This window comes from Epinephelus moara, chromosome 5 (assembly GCF_006386435.1).
Source record: "Epinephelus moara isolate mb chromosome 5, YSFRI_EMoa_1.0, whole genome shotgun sequence".
Classification (NCBI taxonomy): domain Eukaryota; kingdom Metazoa; phylum Chordata; class Actinopteri; order Perciformes; family Serranidae; genus Epinephelus; species Epinephelus moara.
The window spans coordinates 11512322-11538241 of record NC_065510.1 but is presented as its reverse complement, the minus strand read 5'-3'; the positions used below and the strand labels follow the sequence as shown (position 1 = coordinate 11538241).

The following is a 25920-nucleotide window of genomic DNA, read 5'->3' as shown; positions in this document are numbered from 1 at the left end:
GTTGATGTGGTTATTAAGCAGGAGAAGAGTTGAAGGAGTTTTATTTATGACTGACAAATGTTTCTCTCACCTCCTCCATCACACTAGTTGAAAGAGGAGAGTGTCTTAACAGGCACGTGTGTGTGCGTGCGTGTGTGTGTGTCTGTCTGTCTGTCTGTGTCTGTGTGGGTGTGTGATATACTTAGCATCACAGTCCCATAATACTCTAAACAATTTTAACTTTGTTAATTTTGTTTCAATTTTATCTTGTTTGTGTGAAGTGAACTTTGAGAAAGCTCTTGTGAAGTGTGTCCACACACAATAATCTACAGGCTTCTCCAAATGTTATTTTGCAAACGTTTTTCAGCAACAAGACAAGGCATCATATTTGGAGGGGAAATATAGGCCCCTAAACATGCCATATTTACAGTGAAGTTTGGACGCATCCAGTGGTGTAGTGGTAGTTGATGAGGTGGGTGTACTGCTAGATAGATAGGTAGGTTACCAATGAGGAAGTGGGCATACTCTCCTATATTTTACAATGGCTTTTTAGCTGATAGGTGGGTATACTGTCACTGGATAGAAAAAGAACTGGGTATACCCCGTATACCTGAGTATACCTTCCACTACACCACTGGACGCATGATAGTATGGGGCTGTTCCTCCTCTCATGGTACCAGCACAACCCAAATTATGAGAAAGTGAAGAAAGCCAAAATGTACCGGAAAATTCTTGAGAAGAACCTGTTGCCATTTACTAGAACGTGAGGATGAGACACAGCTGGAGTCTTATAGCAGGACAATGATCCAAAACATACCAGCAGTGGCCTACTCTTGGCTCTGCCGTAAACAGAGGAGCGAAAAACAGAAAACACTTTAATCTGTTTCCAGTCTCAACAGTGTCAGATCCTTCAGTTCCAGCTGTCAAGATATTTTATTCAAAGTATTGCTATACAAATACATTCCAGAGTCATGCATCAAGGTGCATCAATTCAGTTTATGTGGGTTCCTGCAAATTCTGGGTGTTTTGTGTATAGGGCAGCCGCTAAATCCCACTTATACAAAACAGTCTTCAGGCTGGTGCAATGAGATCGACTCAAAGTAATGCTGTGTTGGTAGAATTGGGAAAATCCCACATGGGGATGAAAATACCAGTAAAAGTGTCTTAAACAAGGTGGGAGTATACCAAATGTAAGGGAAATGATGTTGGATTGAGGATTAAAGATGAATCAGAGGAAAATGTTTTTAAAGAAACACCTTTTAATATACCCCTACTACAATAATTACTGTTCCCCCATTTCCTAAGGCTAAAAATGGATTTTAGTTTCATTGAGCTAAAGACAGGGTGGCTGGAAAGTGAAATAGGAACCTGCACCCCAGTAAGAAATCCTTTTGGTAAAAACTTAACTGATGGCATAAAAGATCAAAAAGATCCCATAGAAACAGGAGTTTACATCCCACAGTTTCAAGGGAATAGAATTACAGATAAATTATAGGCTACAGCTGAGATGATGACAGCGATTGTTGGTGTTTAGTGGGTGGACGAAGTGAGAACAGACAGGGTGATGCTGTGTATTGACTCTGCAGCAGTTCTTTTAAATTTACAGACTATGAAGTCAGTCAGAGGAGATGTAATTTTTTTCAAAATTTCAATATGTATTTAGAATTCAGAGATTGGGACTTGTACATTTTTGTTGACTTTTTGTTGAATAGAATATAGATTTTTCTCACTATTTCATTATTTGTTGTTTAATGTTATTATTATTATTATTATTGTCACTTATTTTATTTTTCTTGTTTTATTTTATTTCATTTCATCATTTTATTTTATTTTATTTTATTTTATTTTGTTTTGTTTTGTTTTATTTTTTACAGACTAATGTAAACTGTATCCTGTTGTACATGCTCCGATACGCTAGGTGGCGGTATACACCTAAAAGTTGGTACTGCAATCCTCCGAGGAATCCGTAGAAGAAGAGGAATCCCGTTTTGTCTAATGGCGCTACGCAGCCTGATATTTATGACTTCGCGTTAAAAAGAAATCAAGACTTTCCAGCACAACAAAGGCACACATCGAGCCACGGTTAAAGGTATTTATTGAATGTGTTATGCACTCGGAAAAAATACGAGTGGACATTAAATGTGACGGAGCTGTTAATGATAGCTCTCTTGGTAGCTAACGTTAGCTAGCTAGCAACTGAAACACCCAAAATGGCTGGTATGGAGGGTGGCCCTGTATCTCCCGATTTAAGTCATGATTTGTCCGAGTAAATGGATTATTTCATACTCAGTACACAATATATGCGTATATATCCATGCGATTTATGGCTTCTATAGACCGTAGGCTACGTGTGCATTTAGCTGGTTTTAATTGAAATGGCACACGGGTGCTGTAGCTTCAGTCTGGTTCAGACACAGGTGTCCCAGCTACGCAGGGATTTCAACGCGACATGCAGGGACTTTCGTGCAGCCGGAAACGCAGTAACGTTACGTAATGGAGTTGAATGAGCACTTGCACGGTAGTATAACAGCTCCATTTACAATCATATCGTTCAGTTAATTGTGTGCTTTAAAAAGGGAAATGGGTACGTGTTTTCTTGTTTTCATCTAGATGTGGGTAATCTGACAAAGAGACAAGCAACCAAAAACAAGTCTTAATGCTGTCTTTCTTTGTTTCTTTGATTTGTTCTGTTTCTCCAATGTGCTCAATTACAAACTCTTTCTGCTCCAGCGAGGTAAGTGCAGGCTGTAGATCAGACTACAATACACACAGCGGAGAAACAATACAAAACAAATCAACAGAGGAAAAAAGAAGTAAGACTTGTCCTTTGCTTTTGGTTTCTCGTTTATTATAGATTATCCATTTCAAGATGGAAACATAATAAACAGGTATTTCTCATTCTAAAGCCTACAAAGCCTGCACCTTGTACCATATGTTGCATTAGGAAATCACAGCATTAAACTTTAAATAATAATAGTAATATGTGCTGACCTAAAGTGTTCAGCCAGTAACAGAACGCAAACATGCAATTTTCTCTATGTACCTGTCAGCTTAACCAGACCATTAATGCACATGTCTGCCTATAGGGAGTGCAGCTAGATGCTGTGGTTGCTTTTATTCAACAGATTAAAAAGCATTGTGAGAAGTGAGCACTTTTTAATATAATTATATAAGATATGACGAGGCTTGTTGTTGCTTCAACTGCCTTGTTTTCTGTTGAAATATACAAATGTGTGCGATCTTTGTATTAGAGTGATTTTCTAGACGGTTAATGTGACTTTGCATTCGTGAAATTTAGGTGAAGTAGCTGTTAGAGGCATTGAAACCAAACCGACTCTTTGGAGGACTGGTTTGACATAACAATATGCCAGTTTTATAAACATGTAGCTTTACTATAAGAGCATAATAGACGCCCTTGCACCATGTTATCAGTTCTAACACTTCTGGCTTGATTTTTTTTTTTCATTTATTTACGTTAGAAATGATATGTCAACCTGCATGTGATATAGTATTCAGTTAAATGTTGCTTTGTTTAACTTTAACTTAGCCTATTAACCTCCTTAACCAATAATTGGTGAGATAATTAGGCAAACCAGTTTGCCCAGCATGCAAGCTCCCTTTTTTCTTAGCTAATATTTGGCAAACGGTTGCTCGGCTTGGTCTGTTTAAAGGAGACGTGTGTGTCCTCAAAGACTGGAGCTACTGTGAACAAAAATAGGTTAAATGTTTAGATCACATGGACCACCATATCTGATGATAGTCTGTGACCAAAACTGTGCAAATACATAAAACTCACCATTTTATTATTTGAGTTTTACTGGTGTTATGTAAAGAAAAGAACAGTATAGTTCACTGTTTGTGTGTTTATTTTGAATGTGTTCCAGGACATGGTAAGTGTGACCTAAAATTTATAGACATGACAATCTAGTGTTACCTGCAGGGAATATTCAGGGAAAAACTGTACTGTGTGCTTGTAGAATTGTTTCATCCTGCTGTAAACATTTTGGCAAAGAGGCATATGCCGTATTTGGACACAGTCCACTGTGTTGCAATGTTGAACATGCATTGTAGGCTAGCAAGTGTTTCATTGGAAGAAGGATTTTTCTTTTTCTGCAAGGCCCAGAACTTTAGGCTTCCTTTTAGTGTCTCTGTAGATTAAATCCACATTTGCTGTTTTGCTTTTTCATGGTTTTCACTGATTCAATGTTGCATAATGTTGCTTTGCTTTCCTGCCCTGAAAGAAAAGCACAGTGGCCACACTTGACTACAGCAAAGAGATCTTGAGGCGGACCACATTTCTTAATGCTTTGACAAATTTAAATGGAAAGAAACCACGAGCAAAATGAAGATTGAGCCAACTTGTTTTAAAGAAAAAAAAGTGCGTGGGGGAAAAGGACTTCATCTGAAAGCTACTTGTGAAATGAAAAATTGAAACTTGTTCATCTATAATATATTTTTGCTTTCCACCTCACAGCCTCGCTGTGCACACCGACAGTAATTTGCACCTTGCTCCTACCCTTCGTTTGGAGCCCAGCGCATTCTCCGTCGCCAACACCACCAGAGGGACCCATTTCATATTTGGACCTGTGGCTGGTGCTGCTGCAGTAACAGCTCTCCGATTGGCTCAGATTGAGACTCAGGCACAGATTGCTCTTCAGCAGCTTGCAGCTCTAGCGACAATAACTGTTGGCAGCCAGTGTCACAACAACGGATTTGCAGCCACATTACCTCCTCACCTGGCTCTCCTGAATCTTCTCAATAGACAACAGGTGTCAGCTGTTGGATTTAACTTGGACACAAACAGCAAAACTTACACAAACACACAACAGAGTCTTTGTGCTGCCATGTACCACCACCACTCCCAGCAACAAGGGCCACAGCCCTTCTCTAATGGGCCCAGGCCTCCACATCATCAGCCACCTCCAAATCAACATCAGAATCGCTCTCCCTCAAATATGCTGTCGCAGGCGATGGGTTTCCAGTTTCCTCGTCCCACCCAGCTCCCTGATGAGCTAGAGTCCGCCCTGGCTATCCGGGGTGGTAGGGACATTGATCACCGCCTCATTGACCACATGAACCGACCGAACCAACACCAGAACCAAGGCTCAGGTTCTGGGATCAGTCAACATGGAAACTATGGCCCACACTCCTCTGACAATCAGCCTGGCCACCAGCAAGGAGTAGATTGGTCCAACTACCAACCTCCAACTAAACTGTTTGCTAGTCCTCCACCCAGTGCTAGCCACCAGTCTCAACGACACCAAGGGCCTCAAAAGCAGCCACAGAGCAGTCATGCTGGAACAAGCTGGAATGCCCCTGTAAGTGACTCACCATCACCCCAAGCCCGGCACCCCCACGGGGGCGGAGGTGGCAGCAGTGGGGATGGTCAGGCTTTGTACACACCAGAGAGTGCAGGAAGCATCTTGGCTAGTTTTGGACTTTCAAATGAGGACTTAGAAGTGCTGAGTCACTACCCCGATGATCAGCTAACCCCAGATACTTTGCCATTCATACTCCGTGACATCCAGATCAACAAGTCTGGCAACCCAAAAACTGTGGGTTCCACTTCCTCATCCTCATTTCCACGCTCTTCGCCATTGGCCCGTTCACACTCGCCAGAAGTGCCCAGCCTTCTTACTGTTACACAGACAGCGGGTAAAGTCATTGACTATGGCCACGCCAGTCGGGCAAAGGATGAGAGCAATAGTACCAGAGAGACTTTCAAAAGAGAGCCGCTCCCCAGTGAAAGGACAGTTAAAATGTATCCATCCTCGTCGTCCTCATCAGCTCCAAAAGTAGAGAAAACTGAAAGGCGGCAGGTTCGTTTGGAACACAGTGAATCAGGCAAGCATGGAGACCGGGACTATCGCAGGTCAAATAGTGATCATCGCAGGAGCAGTCGGTCACCTGGGAGAGAATTTCCACCAGCATCGAAATCTCGTAATCTGGACCGAGACTACAGGCGTGAGGGACCCAAACCTAGGCCCCCATCTGAAACCGGGAGCGAATCTTCTTCGAGGCGGTCTCTCTCTTCTTCGTCTGGCTCAAAACCATACGGCAGCAACAAGAAGTTACCTACGCCCACCATGATAAGTGATTTCTCAGCTGTGTCTCCAAAGGTGTATCCCCATACCTGCTCCCTGTGCCACACACAGTGTGATGAGGAAAAGGTGAGTGCCAACATGCCCTCGTACCAATGTCTGAAAGGAATCCCTTCAAATTATTAATTTTAGTCTGCAGCCTAAGAGATGAGAGTGATACCGATGTTATTCAAGTGGTGTTTTGCGGGCTTTGTAATCATCATTGAAAAAAGTAGGTACAGTTGCTCTAAATGATCAAGTTAGCATGCCGCTGGCAAAAACCCATGGTTTTGAATAATTAATGCACTATGCGAGCATACTCTTGTTTCCTTGGAAAGCATTAAGCCAGATATTTGTAGCACTGTATGTGACCCACCATCATGTTGAAAGCTATAGCCAGTGCTGAAGTGACTTTAGATGCAGCACTGCTAATTGCCGCTAAGGTGGCAGCTTTAAAAACACTTAATTTCACTTCTTCTCATATTTGTTTTGTTCTTAGTGGAACAGTGATTATATTGACATTTTTTACATGCACAAAATATTCCAATTTTTGCCCTTATTCCAAAAAAGACAATATTCCTACACCTAGTTTTTTGGTTACGTGGCTGATAAAAATATTAAATTATTAATTATATTAAATATTTCACTTATATTTCTGTTTACATGCAGCTGTGAATATTCCAATTATCGTGCCCTAACGTCATTTATCACATCAAAATATCGAAAAGTTTTGCGTCTTTGCATCAAAATAGGATTTCTTTCCAAAGTTTTCCACCGTATTTTTGACTATTTGAAATCATACCATCAGGATTTCTAAAAACCAACCCAAGCCTAGTCATAATTGTAAAAATCCTAATTATATCCAAACTGAATATGCTGTTTACAAGGCCCCTATCAAATCAGAATATTGTCATATTTAGGAATAGCAGTGGAATATTACTGTGCATGTAAACGTGTAACATTAAGAACGAGTACGATATGGGGTGTGATTGACAGTGACTGACACCAGATGTGGGGGTTGCCATGTGCTCATCCCACCGCAGCTCCACCCAGGCTTTCTTTCCCCAAGTTAGGATGTTCTGACTTGCCCTCAGAAACCCGAGGATGATGTCACAGACACTACAGCCATGTTTGTCCAAAAAACAGCTGTCTGGTGAAGTAGAAAGACTTGAGTTTTAACTGCAAAGGTGTCCCGGGATAAAAAAGGCCAGAGGAGGCCCCCTTTATTTGAGCCACCACGTTTGTCCAGGTATTAAATAATACAACTTTGGAACTATGTTTATCAAATACTACAGTTTCCCAATTAGAAGTTACATGTGCAAGCAATTAAACTTTTTCCATATAACCTCGAGAGGTTTGTGCAGAGGAGAAAAACAGACTAGGGCTGTTTTGCTTAATAAATGAATGTCAGTCAGCAAACCTAAATGTATCAAGAAATAATAGGAGAACATATTTGTTACGTACCTGACCCATCTACAATTTCCAGGAAATGTTCAGTGAAGAACTTAGGCCATTGTATAAATTGCAGTACATTATTATACTTAAGCTACATATTTATATATTTATTATTGGACAATGTCTACGAGATACAATAATCATTATTAACTATTTGGACAAATGGTTAATTATTAAATTGGTGTAAAGTGATAAAGGGAATTTTCAGGCATAATAGAAATATTTCCTTAGTTCAACAATAATTACTGTTGAATAAACTCCTTTTGTGCTCTGAGAAAATCCAGTACTCTGGTCTCTGGTTTTGGGATGGAGTTTCTTGTGTTCTCAAATGGTGTTGTTATCGACTGTAAGGAGGTACACTTCTTCACTGTTGTAACAGTAATTACTTGTAGTCGAGTGTGACTGTCTTCATTTCTTAGGTATGCCAAATGTGGGATTTTTAGAGATCTGGTACATTTCGAGAAAAGCAATGTGATTGTCTTTCATCTTACATTTTCTGAATAAAAGAAGAATTTTTATAGATCATAGATTGAGATTATAGATTTCATAGTTTCCCCAAATTTACAAAAAATGTCATCAGCAAAACAAAGGTTATAGCCTGATGAATTAACAGTCCCTGAATTATCCATCAGTTGCATGTAATGATCTGCAGAATGTGATGTGGTCTTTGTCAAAATGACTGTAAGGTTTTTAGGTTTCCAGCTTAGCCTGTTGGTTTAATCTTATTATTGTAGACTTGTTAAACTTGTTGAACAAAGGTTTTTTTTTTTTTGTTTGTTTTTATTTTGAACTAAATTACCATATCCCACACACTGTAGGAATTAGCACATAGGCAACATATTGGTGGATGAGCAAATTTTGGTGTAACTTAGTAAGTTAATCGAAAAGTGTTTACAACAAGAAGACTTAAAACAATTTGTTTTTGTTTCTGCTAGTGATACATAGTGTGTTAATGGTGAAGTTTGATAGTCACACTGAAGACGATTGAAAGGAGAATTGACACAGAACATGTCTACGCAGGGCACGAATGATCTGGTACTCAAGACCAAGCATTGTGTTGTATTTCTGGTAGCAGCTGTAACAAAATTTGAACATAAAAATTGATAATATGCAATAAAACTGAGAACTGGGCCTCAACTTTCAGTATGGTAAAAAAAAATGACCTCATGGAACAAAGGTCCACTTAATCTTTTGCCACAATACTTAAGTCTCTCACTTTAGATAAATGAGTTATCCAATTGCTTAGATTTCTTCTCTTCATTCGTGTGAAATGTGAAGCTAGCGTTGTTAAAGATTGTTTTTATTTGTGTTTGATTTGGATGTCTTCCTCTCCCATTTGTCATTTTTCTTCAGGACTGGGTTGACCATATAAACACCGTCAACCACACAGCTGCCTGCAGAGACCTGCGCAACAAGTGAGGACATTTTTTAATGCGCTGCTGAAGCTGCATCTCCAGTTTATCTTCAGTATTATGTTATAGCACCATAGACAAGTATAAAACAGTATAAACAGTCAAAAAGTATTTAATATGAGAAGAAAATCAAAGGTGTACAAAGTAATTTTGATAACAGTAAAACAAGCACTTTGAAACACAGCCCAGGGATGTTTTTGGCTTACTGAGTGCTTACTTCTAATGTGTTGGCAAACAGCTGCGTACTTACACATTCATGTGACACAGATAACCATGAGTGTTCACTGAATTTGTACAGGGTGTACCTAAGTTCAATATTAACTTGCCTTTTTGCCCTGGATTAGCCATCTAGATTCAGAGAGAAAACATCCTGGCTCTTTAGCTTGATAGATGCTTGAACCTGTTTGTTTTGGGGAATTGGCGTGATGGTATGAGTCAATCATATAGCTGATGTGCAGACTGCAGAACCAAAACAAGCATGACGACAGCTAAATCTGGATAGAGCTACAGAGTAAGGCCCAGATCAGACAGAGTGTGTTTTAGGTGCATGGATTGGCTTTTTGTAATCATTTTCAGTGAGAGTGAAGTATTTTGCTCACTTGCCTTGCATTTTTTCAGGCACTTCGCATTTTTGCAAAAGCGCCCTGAATGTCTCGGGTTGAAAAGAACTTAAACTCAGGGCACCCAGAGTCATGGAGGGTTTTTTTCCCCCCATTGTTTAATCGGATGAATTGAGAGGCAGGCCCTCAGTGGTGGCCATGACAATAAGTGGTAGCGTACATGATTTGCGTTAAGCTAACGTTAGCTCACTTTTAATGTTGCCCCACTTGGCAAGCTGCAAGACATATCTGAGCACATTTTAGCCTTAACTACTTTATAACAATTTGCCAACCATAATCAGGCCCGTCGATTGACAGCCGATAGACAAACTGTCCCTGACTCATCCTTAAATAAGCCTTAATCCGACCATCGTCTAGACAGGCCGGGACCTGCTGACAGTATTGCCTGTGATTTCTCTTTCAGAGGATCTCATTAACCCACAAAGATCTGGGTTTCTCCCTGTCCAGCATACTATTTGGGAACCCCTCTTACCATCAGTTACAGCCACACCAAGTGACCTCTGCCTGTCCCTTTTTTTAATGTGGATTTCAATCTACAGACCTGTGCAACCTGCAACATGCGCTCTGTCTGATGGGGCCCCAGGATTTAATTCTGAGTGGGCCTGGTATTACAAAGGACCATTTGACATTACACTGAATATCATTAAACTTATTGCTCAATGCAGATTGCACTTGGTATTTCTTTTCAAATACAAGTTTAGGAGTAAAGAAGATGTTGAAGGTCACTCTAACGAGTGTTTGTGTGTGTCTCTGAAGGTACCCTCACTGGAAACCAGATCTACCAAGGTTAGTTGGACTCTTGTTCTTATGGTTCTCTGTTGTTAGCTGTGACCAGCAGCCATTGGGAGTCAGTCCTGTCACTAAGCAAGGCCCACACATTCAGATGGCTTGCTTGTGCATATACAACCAATCTGACACAGCTCTTACAAAACAGTTTTGTTGGGTATCCATTTGAAAATAGCTCTACTTAATGTTTTAGATGTCATTTATAATTTAGGCTATAGTATGGAAGTATAGTTAATGTTGATGTTGTAAAGCAGAAAATATTGACATAAAGTGGGCACTTAAGTACATAGCAAGTTGTTTTCACAACAGTTTTAAGCAGTTGTTTGGCAAATGTTTTAGAATCCTGGAACCATAACCTGCCATGTTGCAAGACATAACACTGTAATGTGCAAATATAGGCCTCTGGGCTACCATATGTCACAATCTACTTTAACTTCACCGTTTATGTCTGCTAATGAATGTTTTCTTTTATCCAGTCGCAGTGGAAGATACGGCAGCCGGGCTCTGTGGGATCCCAGGGATCAGTCTCCACCTCACACTGTGTCTCGATCCCTCTCTTCTTCTCCTCCCCCGAGTCCTTCTCACGGCAGACACAGGGTGGGCCCCCATTCCCGTAGGCCCCCCATTCCCGTAGGCCGCGCTCTTCACCATCAACCTCGCCACCAATACTACACAGGTAGGTCACATGCTAGAGAATAGAGAATAGGCCTGGTCTTGAGGCATGATTTCTGGCATGGCTTCCCATGCACAGTGCATTCTCCCTGCACATGTGCACACAGTCAACACTACTATCGACACTACTGTACTGTCTGAGCCAAATGACTCTGTAAGTTTTGATTGGCTGAAGTCTGAATATGTTGTAATTTTATGAGTAGTTTACAGATACAGCAAACATTGTGAGAAAGAAGTGCATAACATGCAGCAAAAGTCAAGCCATACATGTTGCAGCGATGTTGAATGCATGTCTGTGTTTCCAAAAGTAAACTGCATATCCTGGTTTTATAAAAGCCTTCATCTCAAACTTGAAAAACCCCAATATACTAGCAGGGTTAGTAAGACGTTTTTATACTGCAAGGATTTAATTTGTTTTCTGTGTTTCATATAATTGTAAATTTACAAAAAAAGTATTATTGTATTTGTGAATTTTTCTTCCACCATTTCTTTTTGCTCTTCTGTACTCCTGATTCATGGCGTGTCTACAGGGGGTGCCTCTCGTAGCGGTTTGAAGCGTCCACATGATGATTCAACCAAGTTCTCCCATGACACCAGCCGACATCCATCCTTCTCTAAGGCAGGTCATGGCACCAGACATGGTCCTTTGCAGTCCTCCACCAAAACTTTCAAGAGCGGGACGAAGCCTGGGACCAAGACGACTAAGATGGCAAGTGCCAAGGCTGCTGACACAGTGCGTGTCCTTCACTAAAGTTGTTTTTCACAACCACAGAAACACCTGCTAGTGTGTCTTTTAATTAAATATGTTCATATAGCAGCTTTACAGCAGTTAGATGACTCAAAACTAGTGTTTACACCATTCTGTTCTCAAGTATTTATGTTATTGAAGCTTATGGATGCTAAAGGCTGATTTCAGGCACAATGCTAGAAATAATTCAGTTCTAGTGGCTTGACAAGTTGACACTGAATTATGCTAATTTTACGAAATGAGCAGGTTTTTCTTCAGCCGCTTCAGTATTTTCTCAAACCATCTCATCTACACTGTCATTGTAAATTAAACAAGTAACAGTTCAGTATGTGATTAAAGTAGTAAAAACTTGAATTGATTTGCCTCTGGTTCTCTTAAACTTGATTCCTCCTAAAACTAACCTGCAGTTATTGCTGTTGGTTTCTAGTCTGCCAAGCCTCCACCAGCCAAGAAGAAGAAGAAGGTGGTGACCCCAGCCTCCCAGGTCTGGTCCGTTGCAGAGCGTCTGGTATATCTGACAGGCATCCCAAAAGATGCGTCAGAGCAGGAAGTTACCGACTTGGTGGGGTCCTTTGGCAAGATCAATAATGTGATCCTCATGCCATGCTCCGAGGAAGAGAGCGAGAAGTGCGAAGGGCAAAAGGTAATATTTACATGTAACGTGTGTTTACCCTGGTTGTGTTTACTTTTGCAAGAAAGGATTTTTTTTCTTTTGGATTCTTAGAGAACAGTTTAAACTTAAAAAAAAAAATTGAATAGTGGACAATGAGTATTTTTAACTGTTTTAAAGGCAAGATTGTTTTTGTTCATTCAGTCATTACTTTAAGCTGATATGCTGACATGTAGCAGTAGTACAAATAACTCTGATAGTTGAAGTGTAGTCACAGTCTGTTGATGACAAAGCTGTTTTTATGTCTCTGTTGCAGTTTGCTCATTTAGTGAAATTACAGCAAAAAGAAGCAATATATTCAATTTGGTCATTTCTTTCAAAAGGATTAGGTTTAATATGGTTTCACTGTTAGCCCAGCTTGTGGTGCTAAGATTTATTAGTTAACAATGCTAGAGGAGTTTGGGGGCTCAAAATGAAGCTGCTTGCTCACCGGGGCAACATGAGGGGAGACTGAAGGGTGCCACCAGGTCTCTGCAGCAGTGTCATCCCAAAACGTCAATCGCAGAATGAGTGGCAGCACTAGCTAGCTCTCATCCAAACTCGCTTGCGCAAAGTGCAGAGCAGCCAAGGCTACCTAACCAGTTGAGACCAGAGGGTGGGCATTGGACACTATGTTTATGCATTTTAACATAGGTAGCTGGCTGTAGCAGCAAAGCCAACAGAAAAACCGAAAATAAAATAAAAAGCAACACAATTACATTAGAAAACATTGCACCATATTAAAAGACAAACACTCCCTCTGTTTCATTTCCTTTTTTATGTTTTTTATTCAAACAAATTAAGTAGTTTGTTACACGTGTCAGGCTGCCGAAAGCAAAATTAACAGAAACTGACATCCTCAGTATGACAGTTTACTGTGTTTGTGTTGCAGAGCATCATAATGGTCTCTGTCTGTCCCACTTTATAACTTTGTCACCCCCTCTTGTTGCAGGCATCTGTATGCATGTTGAGGGCTGAAGACGCCCAGGCTCTGGCTAACTCCACCAATCTCTCCATCAAAGACCAACAAATCACTGCTTCAGTAGCCAAGGTACCACGTGGAAAACACATGCATGTGGATTGATCGTGTATCCAAAACCCTTTGATACATAAATATCATGACGCTTGCGCCAATAACAGCAGACTGACATTTTATTTTTGCCTGTGTAAAGAGGAATTTTTTGATACAGAAACTGTTTTGACCACGTGCATGTAATCTCATGAACACTTTCAGTAAACACATTCTGTTTATTTGTTTTAGAAACCTGAAGCAGGGCAGTCTTCTGATGCTAACAACAGGTTTGTCACCATTATCATCTCAAACATTTTCCTTTTTAATCCCCATGTGCTGCACACTCACCCGCCAATTTCCAAACTGCTCCGGTTGCACTCAGCTAACAGTATTTCTGTCTTCGCAGCAAACCTGCTCCAGGAGCAGACAAAGATGCTGCTGGGGAAGACTTGGGTAAGAAAACAAGAAAACAGCTGCAATACAGATATTCAATACTGTACAAGAAATCCTTTTGATATCAACTGTTACCATATCTAAAACTAAGGCTCACGTAGTCCGGTTTATGATGGCATGTGATGTTAAAAACATACTAATTGTAGCTCTGTTTGCACCTTGGCTTCTCATCCCCTCCTCTAACTCCCCACTGCAGGAGGTGAGGCTGACCAGAAGACTTCTGATGAGGTACATGATGCATGTAGTGCTCACACACTATAAAATATACATAACAACATTGTGGAAAGAGCTGGTATTTTCACTTAATCTTGGGGCTCAAATGTCTGTTTAAATTCCAGCTTCATCACAAATAATAAAATGTCACTATTAATGTGTTTTACATCCTAATACAATGTCTCCTACAGAAGGGCACGGTGTTGATCGCAGGACTTCCTGAGAGCGACTGGTCAGAGAGTGATATCATCAAGCTGGTGCAGCCCTTTGGGACTCCCTCTGACATCATCCTGGCAACACAAAACGGAAAGGTTGGTATAAACACAGTTGCATCTGAAGCTTTTACACTTTAGTCTATAAAAATTGAGGATATAAAAAACAGTCTAAATGAACTTAAACTTAAATGTTTTAAGAAGGGACTGTTCCAGAGCCTCGGGGCCCTGAAAGTAAACACTCTGTCCCCTTAAGTTTTTAACTGGGCTTCTGAAACAGACAGAAGACCTTTGCTCGTGGACCTCAAAGTATGTCCTGGTGTTCACGGCACTAAGAGGTCAGAGATATAGCTGGGAGAGCTATAATCTATTCTAAAACATACTGGGAGCCAGTGTAAAGAGGCTAAAACTGGAGTGATAGTACAAGAAGATAATGTAAGTCCTGAGTACGTTCTTCCAAGATACTTGGCCTTCTCTTTTCATTGAGGGCTACAAACCAGGTGTTCAATGGAATAGTCAAAATGAATAATCATGAATACCCACAACACAGTACAAAACAAAATATTGTGTGTCCTATGTCTACAGAATCTGTGCATAATATTTTTGCATGTTTTTCAGGTTGTTGTTATTATGTGGCCTGCTGACCATTTTCAAATTGGAATTTATACATGTATATTTTTTGTACTCTGAATGTAAATAAGGTGCCAGAGTTCACAAAAGAGCATCAACATAGAGCTTGCTTATCAAAATCTGTTTTAGGGGAGGATCCCCAGGACTCCCGACAGAGGTCTGAGCTAAATATTTATGTATTAATTACTAATGTTTGATTATTATGTGGCCCCTGGACTCCTGACATGTTGCCAAAGGGGAAAACAAGTTGGGTATCCCTCTCTCAATGACCGTTTCCTGTGACAGTATATGTTTGTTGAAAAACACTGAGTTGATAAGATGTTCCAACAACACAATATTAAAACATTCTTTGCATGTTAGGCACTTGTGTCAGTGCCAGACACGGAGATTGCTCAAGAGATGGTGAAAGTCCACTCCTTCATGCCCATGAAGATGAGCGACTCTGAGCTGAAGCTGGTCCACGTCAAACAGCGCGTCGGTCTCAGCACACCGGTAGGTCTCTCATCAATAATGCAGTTCACCACGACAGTATATTGATCATTTCGTCTGCTCTGTTTCTGTCTGGTGTTCTTTGTCCATTATCTTACTTTTAATATTGTATTGTGTTGAACAATGAACAATAACTGACATTACTACTTAAAAACTCTTCACGCAGGTGGCTCTCTACAATCTTCTGATGGGATCAGCCGAACCACTGGTGAGTATTTCTGTGAATAATTATTCAGCTGTGTTTTGTCCACGTGATGGAGTGTGCTCAGGTTATTTATGTACTGCTTTGCTAAAGCAGCGTGAAGCTTTGGGCAGCACTCCTTAGATTTAGATAAGCAAAGACACTCTTGCAGTGTGTGTTGTGTAATGATCTGCACAGTACTTCAGAAAAACAGTAAATTTAGCAAACATCAATATTTGACATGCCTATCATAGAATTTTTTCAGGGATTTAAGTTGCTGTGAAACTCATTAATTCACGTAAATGAATTCATCTGACTAACTTAAATAGTCTGTATACTTTGAACTGATTTACTGTGACACTATTGGACTGGTGACGAATGAGTGACAGAATGTTTCTTTCCATCCTGCAGGAGAATGCTGTTCCAGTAGGCTGGAGCTGCCTGTTGGTGATCAATAATGTTCCCAACACACCGTCTGCCTCCTCTGAGGTCCAAAAATTGGTGCGGCGCTTTGGTACCGTCATCAAGACCCTCGTGCTCAACAACATGGTGAGAGCTAGTTGTCTGTGCAGCTGCAAACATGCTAATCCATTATATCCTGAACCTTCCATGCTCTCATACAGAGCTATGGCCTGGGTTGGAAATCCATTTTCTCCAACTCTGTCATGTCTCACTTCTCTATTTATAAATGATGATCTGTGTCTCCCTGCTCAGGTGATCTGTGAGATGGCGACTGCAGCTATGGCCTTGTCTGTCTACAAACGCTTCCAGACTTTTCCGTGCATCATCCAGAACAACCCTCTGTTCTTCTCCCGCAAGCCTGACCCCAAAGCCAACACACAGACCAAAGTCATCGCTGCATATCTTGATTCATCTGAGGTTGGTGCCGATTGATTTGCAATAGTTGTCAGGAGTTATGGGACATCCGTTTAGGCACAGTTTTATCTACTACTGGGATACACTCCTGTAGCTTTAACTCATATGTTAAAAAAAAATCTGAATGCATTGATCTGACACATCAATACCTCCTTGTCTCTGATCGCAGGACGCACCTGCAAATGGCAAAGGCAGCCAAGCAGCAGCTGCAGACGAAGAGGAGACAGCACATAAAGAGAATTCCGAACCTCCATTGGAGGGGATTGAAAAAGACGGTGATGAGAAGGAGGAGAAGAGCCCAGAGAGGACAGTTGGTGAAAACAAAGCTTTGGGAGAAGACCAGAGCAAAGAGGAAGAAATTCAAAAAGACGAGCTCACTCATGCTCCTTCTGACACTTTGGCCGCACCGGATGCCAAACTAGAAGCAGATCCGGAGACAGACATGAAAGAAAAATCAGATGTTGAAACTGAAATGGAGACGGCAGAGGAGAACAAAGCGCCCACAGGAGGAAATGATGAGACTCCTGCCGGTGAAGAAACAAAGCCATCTTGCTCTGATGGTGAAACAGCCTCCCAGGAGATGGTCATGCCGGCACTCCCTAAGGTAAAATATCCTAAAACTGTCACTCTGCTCCTGTTGTTGGACCCAGACTGTGTAGCTAAGGTCAGAAACCTCAAACATAATTGATATTTGTGACTTCTGACATCTTTTCATCCCTTTTTTTCTACAGGTTACTCAAGAGATGGTCAACGCGCTGCTTGTGGAGTGCCGAACAAGAACCGCCAGCAATTCCAACACCGCAGCAGCGTCCACCAATGGAGACCAGGGGAAAACACAAGTGGAGACAGAGCAGGGTGAAAAGACAGCAGAGGAAAAAAAGGAGCCAGTCAAGAACCACAAAGAGGTGGAGGTGAAGAAGCAGGAGAGGGAGCGAAAAGAGAGGGAGGCAAGAAAAGAGAAGGAGACAAGGGAGAAAGAGCGGAAGGAGAGGGAGAGGGAGCGGAGGGCCTGGGAGAAGGAGGAGAGGACCAGGCGTGACAGGGAGCGAGATGAAAGAAACAGGAGGGACAGGGAGAAGAGAGAGGAGGAGAGGAGGGAAAGAGAGAGGAGGGACAGGAAGAGAGCACACCGCGAGGGTTCATCAGGGTCACGGTCGTCCTTCAGGTCGGATGGACACAGACACAGCTCCTGGAGGGATGAGCATTCTAACAACTCAGAAGCGGAGAACAAAATGGTGAGAAGACAGTCAGGTTGAGATGTGACAAACTAGAAGTTAAATCTCTCCTTATTCTTATCCCATTTTTTTTTGTCCTGTCATGCATTCAGGCGGAGGGGGAGGAGGAGTGTGATGACTTCCCGTTCAACATGAGTGACTTTGTGACGGTAGATGAAGTTGGAGATGTGAACGACATTCCTTCCCCTGCTGCTCCCTCTGTTCCCATGGAAACCACAGAGGAAGTGGAGGACGCTCCCTCATCTGTCCAACAGGACACTCCAGAGGTACCACATATAACTTATTCTCTACATGGTCATTACAGTGTAGGGGCCTTAAATTTCCACAATGTAATGACATCATGGTTCTCATCCTGTTTTCTTTTCTAGGAGACGCCCATGGAGGTTACCGCGGAAACAACATCAGACACCACAGCAACCCTGGTGCAGGCAGATGAGCACTTTTCAGAGTCTGAAGCTGACAATGTGCTGACGGCTGAGACTGCAGATGATGCTATGTCATCAGATTTATCATCCGGTCCCATCATCATTGCTGTAGCATCCCTCTCACAGGATTTACAGGCCGACGCCAGCCAAACATACATGCCAACATATCAAGCACCTGAGACTGAGATCGCACCTGAGACTGAGATCACACCTGAGACAGATACAGTGTCACCTGAGACAGGTAGAACCTCACACTGATTTAATCTAATTGCCAAGTGAAGGAAACACCATATTAGATTTTTTTTTCTTTAGGTTTGTGTAATAAATTTTGGCCTAAAATTTGCCATTACGTTTTAGAAGCCACGCCGACAGCCATTGTGGACTCCACCACTGAGGATGAACCCCTGCCCGCAGCTGTCCCAGCTGACTCCTCCTCAAACAGCACAGCACCAGGAGCAGTGACTTCAGAGAGCGAGAAGGATGAGACAGAGGACAGTGCTCTCAATCACGATCAGGCTAAGAAGGAGGAGATGGTGCCAGACAAAACAGAGGAGCAGGAGAAGATGCAGGATGAAGAGGACAAAGAGACGGCAGCTCCTGCTGTGCAGACAGGTATTATCATGGTGTTGTTTAAGTGTGCTGAAAACGTTCAAAAGTACTGATACACAAACGCTGATACACTGAAACCACAAATAAAATTAGCAGCACAAACACAAATTCACTCTCAGTGAAGACAGAGCAGGTTATCTGGATAAGCTCACTGAGTAAAACTAGCACCACTTCTTTCCACATCAGTCCCTGTTCCACGTTTTAAAAAGGTCTCTGTCGCTCACAGGAAACCCTGAGAGGCCTGAGGATCAAACAAACACCAAAGAGGAGTGTGTGAGCAAAGAATCCTCTCTTCCTCCTTTTGACCCCAGCCACCCAGTTGGTAAGAATAATCACTATCTGCCATTGTGTTTTCACAGTTGTGTTCATCTGTGTTTTACATGTTTTTTCACAATATCTGACTTTGCTGATAGAGTTCACGTCGTGTGTGTGTGTATGTGTGTGTCCACAGGTATGGAGTACTTGGTCCCAAAGACAGGTTTCTTCTGCAAGGTGTGTAACAGGTTCTTTACGGGAGCCAAAGAGGCAGAGATCAACCACTGCAAAACCCTCAAACACTACGAGAACCTGCAGGTAAGCAACACACACACACACAGTTTTATCTGTGGGTGCACTGTGAAGATGAATTTTTCTGTAGCTTTCTCCTCTTCTCCACAACAACAGGCCCATTACAGATTCTGATTGTGTCTGCAATTAATTAATTATATGTTTTGGGAAGACCGAAGTCAGAACGTTTTATGGTTTTAACCCAAAGTAGAATTAGCATGTGCAATCAAAATCATAGCCATAGAGCTCCCCCAGTCACCAGCCAGCTTGCCTGCATTTTGAGTCCTGCTGTGACAGCCTTGTCGTGAGGCATCGACAGAGATATTGGAATGTAGCCCTGGAAGTACTAAACTTTTAGAGGAACTATTCCTCCTTGAAATCCTCCACATTGTGGCCCCAGAAATCTCTACTCTTCTCGCACCCATGCCTCTCCCTCCAGAGAACTACCAGCAACACCGGCTTATAGAGCTTTAACTTACCTTTTGCAAATTAGAATTGAGCATTAAGCCCTGTTATGTGAATGTAGCCTTACAGAAGTCAGTATCTCCAGACATTTGTTTGGTCACGAAGAGGCAACAATATTCACGTCTAATCCAGTCTCCTTGTTCATTCTTTTGCAGAAATACTTGCAGACAACAAAGACGGCGAACATCACTGCTAAGCCCGACTCCACCTGAATGCGGTTATGAAAATCCAGACTGAATTCACCATTCCCCTCCTTTTGTATTGTCTCTTCATTTCTCACACAGGGTCCAGATTCTCACACTGATGTAGATTAGTGTCATGTCCCGCCTCAGTTTGAATATGTGTTGTAGATTTTTCATGTGCAATTAATTAAGAGAAATGAGTTTGTGTACAGTGGAAGGTGGCTGTCGGTAAGAAGTGTGCACAATCAATAAAATGTTTGTACTAAATTGTTTGTCTTCACTCACTTACAGTGTTATGTGCTGCGTGCTCAGATAGCGTGGAGTTAAAGGCACAGTTGTGGCATCAGCAGCTGTTTTGACAGGCTTCATTCACCTTCTGTTTCACTGCAAACTACCTGCAGTTAAATTAAATGATGGAAACTTCTAATGTAACCAGTGGCTTTAGGTTTCCCTTTTGTTCACAGTGACATTTGTTGAGTTTATGTTCACACATTGAGGCTTAGTTTCTTTTTTTTTTGGTGTTCTGCTGCTGTGCATCACTGAAAGCAGTTTTTCTAATGTAACTGTGTTTCTATTTAAAGAGTAATTTAACACTGCATCCACTTTTTTAAACATGAATAAAATATGTATGCAGCAGCTATCAGTAGATTCTGGTCTAATTCTGTAGTACGTATACATAAACTAATACAAGTTTGTCGAGCTACCAGAGATCAGAAGAGTCTGAGAAGGGAGTTATTGACTGAGTTTAGTGTAAGTGGGTGACGTGTAATTATCTTAAGTAGTTCAAAAGTAATGGCTTGAGGGATGAAGCTGTTGCAAAACCTGGCTGTTCTGCTCCTGATGCTGTGGTACCACTTGCCAGAGGCCAGCAGGGAGAACAGTCCATGGTGGGGGTGGGTGCCTGTCAGGCAGCGTTTGTGTTCAAAGTCCTGGATGAAGGGAAGAGAGGTTCCTTAATCTTCACATGTAACACCTGTGCTGTTCTCTGGAGTTAAGTGTTATCAAACCACCTCCACACAACTGAAGCTGTTCCATTTTTTTTTAAGCTAATTCCTCCAGTGAAGCCAGCAACTAGGTTTCAATGTCTCCCCTAAGGCCTTACACCCTGAACCCTTGGGGTCTGAACTGACACCACCTAACAAATGTTTGCGTGCGAGAGACTGCAAAGGTTTGAAATGGTATCAACAGGAATGGGACAGCACCCCCATCACATTACCTTGATGAACCCAATATATTTTTTGATTTGAGACTTTATTTTGTGTTCATGCCTTCTTCACAGCTGAGGCATTTCAGGGGTCAGTCCAGGATTTGAATGTCTTAAACAGTGGACGAGAAGTTGTCAAATCAATGTAGCATCATTAAGCAAAACCAAAAGAAACAGTAAACCAAGTATGTAATATATCCTATATTTGCAATCCTCTGATTTCATTTGTTTATTAAGGATCATCTTAAATCCTTGAATCCTTAAAATAGCGTTGTAAATAGCTATGTAAATATATTTAAATTTATTTCTATGTAAATTTAATGTGCCAGGTTAAAACACCCATGTTAGTCATGTTCATTATTTTTAAAAACTCCCCCAGGCTTCCCCTGGCTGTGTTTTAACGTCACTGTGCTATGAATTGTGGGTAATTCCCTCAGGCAAAGTCTGCAGAAATGCAAACTTATGAAAACTGTGAATAAAGGGCTTAAAATATCTGGAAGAGAACCCTCATGCACTTTAAAAAATCGACAGTAGGGCAGTGCTAAGCTCTCACGCACTTCGCAGGAATGCCCCTCAAGGTACCTGAATATGGAGACTGGAATTGGGCTGTTCACTTTCTGCCATGTTCATTGCTGTTGTATGTAGCCATATTGTAAATGTGTCAAACAGTGCTGTTCCAGTATTGTGCGTACAGGCTCAGGCTGAACTGGATTAGCAGACTTGTAGACTTGCATGTGTCTGCAAGAGCTGAGGACTGTCTAAATCCATAATTCAGCCAGTCTACGAGGGGCCTCAGGCAGACTTTCTGCAGACTCCCAGAGAGTCAGATGGTCTAATTACACACAGTTCATTGCAATTTGGACATGACTTATGACAGATTACAGACTAAAAAACAAAAGTTGTTACTGTGTAAAACAATTACTGTATTAAAACTTTGCTTGAATCGTGTTGGCCAAAAATAATAAACGGCATTATGACAGAAATATGTATCAATAATGCCAAATACATAAGCTGATGACATATAAAATCAGCAGTCACAGGTGTATGTTGTATCATTAGAGCAGCAGTAATATGAAATAAAAGACCAGAAAAAGAATCCACAGAGTGATCAATACTGAGCAAACTGTCTGACAATAGTAACAGGAGTGAATGTAGCGAGCCCTGAAGCTGCCATATTCTTCAGTAGCACTTCATCACTATGTACAGAAACTATAGGATCACCAGTTAAGCAAGCATACAGGTTTGTACAGCAGCAAGTGAATCTTGGCTTTGACAGTGAGGGAAACATGTCAGCAGCCACCCACAGTGCTTAAGGTAATCTACACTTTGTCACAGCACTAGTAGGCCTGATTTTGTACCACTCTTACAGGTTGTAATGTTTGTATCTTGATTGCTGTCAGTCCCTAGAACAGGCTTAACTGGAAAACAGTATCAATAGAAATGGTCTGTTTCTGTTTGCCAGCACTATTCTCACCATCCACTCCTTTTAACCGTGACCCAAAGTGTCACTTGTACCTTAAAAATAGAAATTTGGATGCTGTCATTTTGCACAGAAGGTCCTGTACAAACAAATGTTTGTATGTCATTTGCACATGTGTATACAAGCTCACGAATCAATTTAAATTTTGCATGCAACATATTTGCATGAGATGTGGGAGGTAATGAATGCTCTGCGACAGCCTGGACGTTTGGGCAGCCCAACACTTTTGAGCGCTCTCTGGACATTATTAGCTTGTTAGGGCTCTGGCTTGTTCACAATCATTGTTAGGAAAGGACAGGTGATTCAAATTTCAAAGCTTTATAAATACTCTTACTCCTCAAACCTTGTCCCAACAATCAGCAGCTATGTGCTCCTCTAAACAGCTGTCTAGCACCATGAAAACTAAAATGACCGATGCCCACAAATCAGGACAAGGATATAAGAAGATAGGAAAGAGTTTTGAGGTGGCTGTTTCCTTAGTTCGTAATGTAATTAAGAAATGGCAATGTCAAGTTGAGGTTTGGAAGACCAAGAAAAGTTTCAGAGAGAGCTGCTCGTAGGATTGTTAGAACAGCAAATCAAAACCTTTGTTTGACTGCAAAAGACCTGCGGGAAGATTTATGACCTTCATGGAAGAGTCATCAGAATAACACCTTGTACGTTTCCTCACCACAAGATTCAGCAGCAGAAGTTTTCAAAGGAACATCCAAACAAGCCTGATGCTTTTTGGAAACAAGTCCCGTGGACGGATGAAGTTAAAATAGAACTTCTTGGATGCAATAAACAAAGGTATGTTTCACCTGTCCAACTGTTAAACGCGGAGGTGGATCGATCATGCTTTGGGCTTGTGTTGCAGCCAGTGGCACGGGGAACATTTCACAGGTAGAGGGAAGAATGGATTCAGTCAATTCCAGCAAATTCTGGAGGCAAACATCACAGCATCTGTAAAAAAGGTGAAGATGAAGAGAGTATGGTTTCTACAACAGGACAATGATCCACATCTTAGCTGGATACAAAGATCATTTAGAAGCTGTGATACTTCCCAAAAGGGTCGCTACTAACTACCGACCATGACGGGTGCCCAAACTTTTGCCTCAGGCCCCTTTTCTTTTTTTGTTATTTTGAAACTGTAAAAGGTTGAAATTAAAGAGTAGTCTTGCTTCAAATATTAGATGTGGCTTTTGGAAATCAGTTTGTCTTCTACTTACTTTAACTTTTCACAGTAAATGAAATTTTGATCAGGGGTGGCCAAACTTTTGCATGCCACTGTTTAAATGTACCAATGTTCTGTGATTTCTCTTTTGCAAATTGAGTTCTTTAGAGTTCCATGTTTCATGTGGCGAAGAGGTGTCCACAAGGTAGAGAGAGAGGAGAAATGAGCCATTAGTCAAATAACCAGGCATGCAAAGTGTCAAGGATAAAATTATCCGCATGTTTTTGATCCAAACCAGGTGCGAGCTGCTGTGCACAGGAGAGACACCCATATCCAGCAGGTAAGGGTTTTCAGTGTATTATTGGGACATATCTGTTACATAAACATGAGTTTATTTATCATTTAAAAACTTATGTCAGAGTCAGTTTTGTTTATAAAGCCCTCGGTGAGGCATAGGATACCCTGTGTTTATAGCTCTAGCTCCAACTTTTTAATGAGGAAAAAATGGATGAAACCCCACTCATATACACATTTCAAAATCTAAAAATATAACCCCAAAAAAAGACAATTATATATACAGAAATGCAAGCTGTGTCCCATGTCTTCTTTGTAAGACTCCTCTGCTTTTTTATTTTCAGGTAACTGATCTTCAGAAAACAAAGGGATAAATGGCCAACGATTCCTCAAGCTTCGAAGGGTTCATTTTTATTTTTACCGGCTCAGTGGACCACATGATCAGCATTCCCGTGAACTGCTGGGCTCTATGGCTGATTGTCTCTGGGAAGCGGAGTCTCATCGAAACTGAACTTTTAACTCTCAACCTGCTAAGCACGGAAATTGTGTGTTCTGTGTGTTTTTTTCTTTCAGTGCTCCGAATATTTTCTGACCCTCTTATAGACTTTTATCGGGCTGTGGCTGTGGTGGAAAGAGCTCTGTTCCAGTGCCACATCTGTGTCGATCGCTACTTGGCGGTTGTTCATCCTGTGGTGTTCATCAGGTAACTAAAATTATAAAGACTTACATCTAGGAAGTGCATTAACCTTGTTAAAATGAGAAAGTTCAGTCACCAGAAGAAAATGTTGGGATTGTACATTTCTGAAAACCCTGAATACGTTACATTTGCATGTTTGATATGTATCATATCAACGTTTCTAAAGTGAAGTGGTATATGAGCTGACTTTGTCATCTGGAGGTGGATGGTGGATGGTGGATGGTTTGTCACCTAGGCGAGCCGTATGCCAAGTTGCAGACTACTGTGCCACACCAACAAGCCAACAACAAAACCAGTTGTGATTTCCTGAGTCATTGCTGTGTTTGCTGCGGCTTCATGGGCACGAAAAGCGATTGTTTTTTTAACTGCTTTTCCAGCCTGGATTGTGACCCACAAACTGAGTATTTTAAGACAAAAAAGTCATTTTTCATAACAACTAGTCCATACCCATTGAGTGCACAGTTGCCCACGTACAGTTTCACATGGTGTGTTTGGGATACAGGTCATAGGAAATTGCAGATTAAATAGTCAACTGAACCCATTAAGTAGAGCAATGTATTCAGACAGAGTTTTTGTGAATTTGATAGTACGACTGCTTTATCTTACTATATAATGACGAAAACTCTGTCTACCAAGTTTAGTAAAAAAACGATATGGCGGTTAGGCCTAGATAAGAAATTAGCTCTGTAGCGCCCCCATTTTGTTTGATGGGGTCAATAATGGAGGGGTCCCCTCAGATTATGTGTGGTCATATGCCTACAAAGTTGCGTGGTGATCGGAGAAACCCTTGAGATGTTATACACCTTTATGTCATGAGCCACGCCCTCCGCAATATTCATTGCCTTATAGAAGCTCAGTTTTAGTAAGTTTTCCAACTTTTGCCAAGAGGGAACTTTAGATATTGGTCCCTAGATTATGTTCACTGAGTTTCATGCAGATCGGTCAAAAATTTCACATGGATTGACCAAGTCAGTGAGGAGAAAAACGTGGAACAGAGACAGAGACAGAACCATCTGTAAACTTCAATTAATAGCCCGGGCTATTATTTGCTTAAATCACTGAAATCAACAGGCTTATATTTGGGACAGGTCTTTAATTCCTTTCACACAGAACTGTTGCTCAGCAAGGATCTGGAAATGCAAAGTATTTATTCAAACCAATAT

General features: G+C 41.4%; 2 protein-coding genes across 6 annotated transcripts in view; one reads left to right on the top strand and one right to left on the bottom strand.

Moving 5' to 3' along the window:
* LOC126389747 (kelch-like protein 10) overlaps positions 1-12268 on the bottom strand; it is a 37055-nt gene extending 24787 nt beyond the window's left edge. For 2 of the 3 annotated variants that reach the window (XM_050043582.1, XM_050043583.1), the window contains exon 1: positions 12154-12268. The gene's annotated coding sequence lies outside the window, so the exon portion shown is untranslated. The remainder of the gene's footprint in view (positions 1-12153) is intronic. The other variant, XM_050043584.1, reaches the window with a different exon arrangement.
* Positions 1871-20196, top strand: LOC126389746 (zinc finger protein 638-like). 3 transcript variants are annotated; one of them, XM_050043578.1, is made up of 24 exons: positions 1871-2068; positions 4454-6149; positions 8868-8929; positions 10303-10332; positions 10809-11008; positions 11535-11737; positions 12180-12395; positions 13354-13452; positions 13663-13700; positions 13820-13866; positions 14063-14094; positions 14271-14390; positions 15282-15413; positions 15577-15618; positions 16003-16140; positions 16306-16470; positions 16637-17071; positions 17199-17702; positions 17795-17968; positions 18071-18368; positions 18485-18739; positions 18963-19058; positions 19188-19309; positions 19903-20196. In XM_050043578.1, the coding sequence occupies exons 2-24, from the start codon at positions 4824-4826 to the stop codon at positions 19957-19959; spliced, it is 4791 nt and encodes a 1596-aa protein (XP_049899535.1). In that variant the 5' UTR covers positions 1871-2068; positions 4454-4823; the 3' UTR covers positions 19960-20196. The 3 variants fall into 3 exon arrangements, with proteins under 3 accessions (XP_049899535.1, XP_049899537.1, XP_049899536.1); XM_050043580.1 differs by having other exon boundaries at positions 1872-2068; positions 11535-11713; XM_050043579.1 differs by lacking the exon at positions 1871-2068 and adding an exon at positions 2517-4357.
* Positions 20197-25920: the final 5724 nt, after the last annotated feature.

What these genes read in the sequence shown, in the direction of transcription:
- LOC126389746 (XM_050043578.1), top strand. Translation starts at nt 4,824, where the DNA reads ATGTACCACCACCACTCCCAGCAACAAGGGCCACAGCCCTTCTCTAAT. An exon ending in ACCAGAAGACTTCTGATGAG is followed by an intron (nt 14,095 to 14,270) that starts GTACATGATGCA and finishes TGTCTCCTACAG; the next exon opens with AAGGGCACGGTGTTGATCGC. An exon ending in AACACTACGAGAACCTGCAG is followed by an intron (nt 19,310 to 19,902) that starts GTAAGCAACACA and finishes ATTCTTTTGCAG; the next exon opens with AAATACTTGCAGACAACAAA.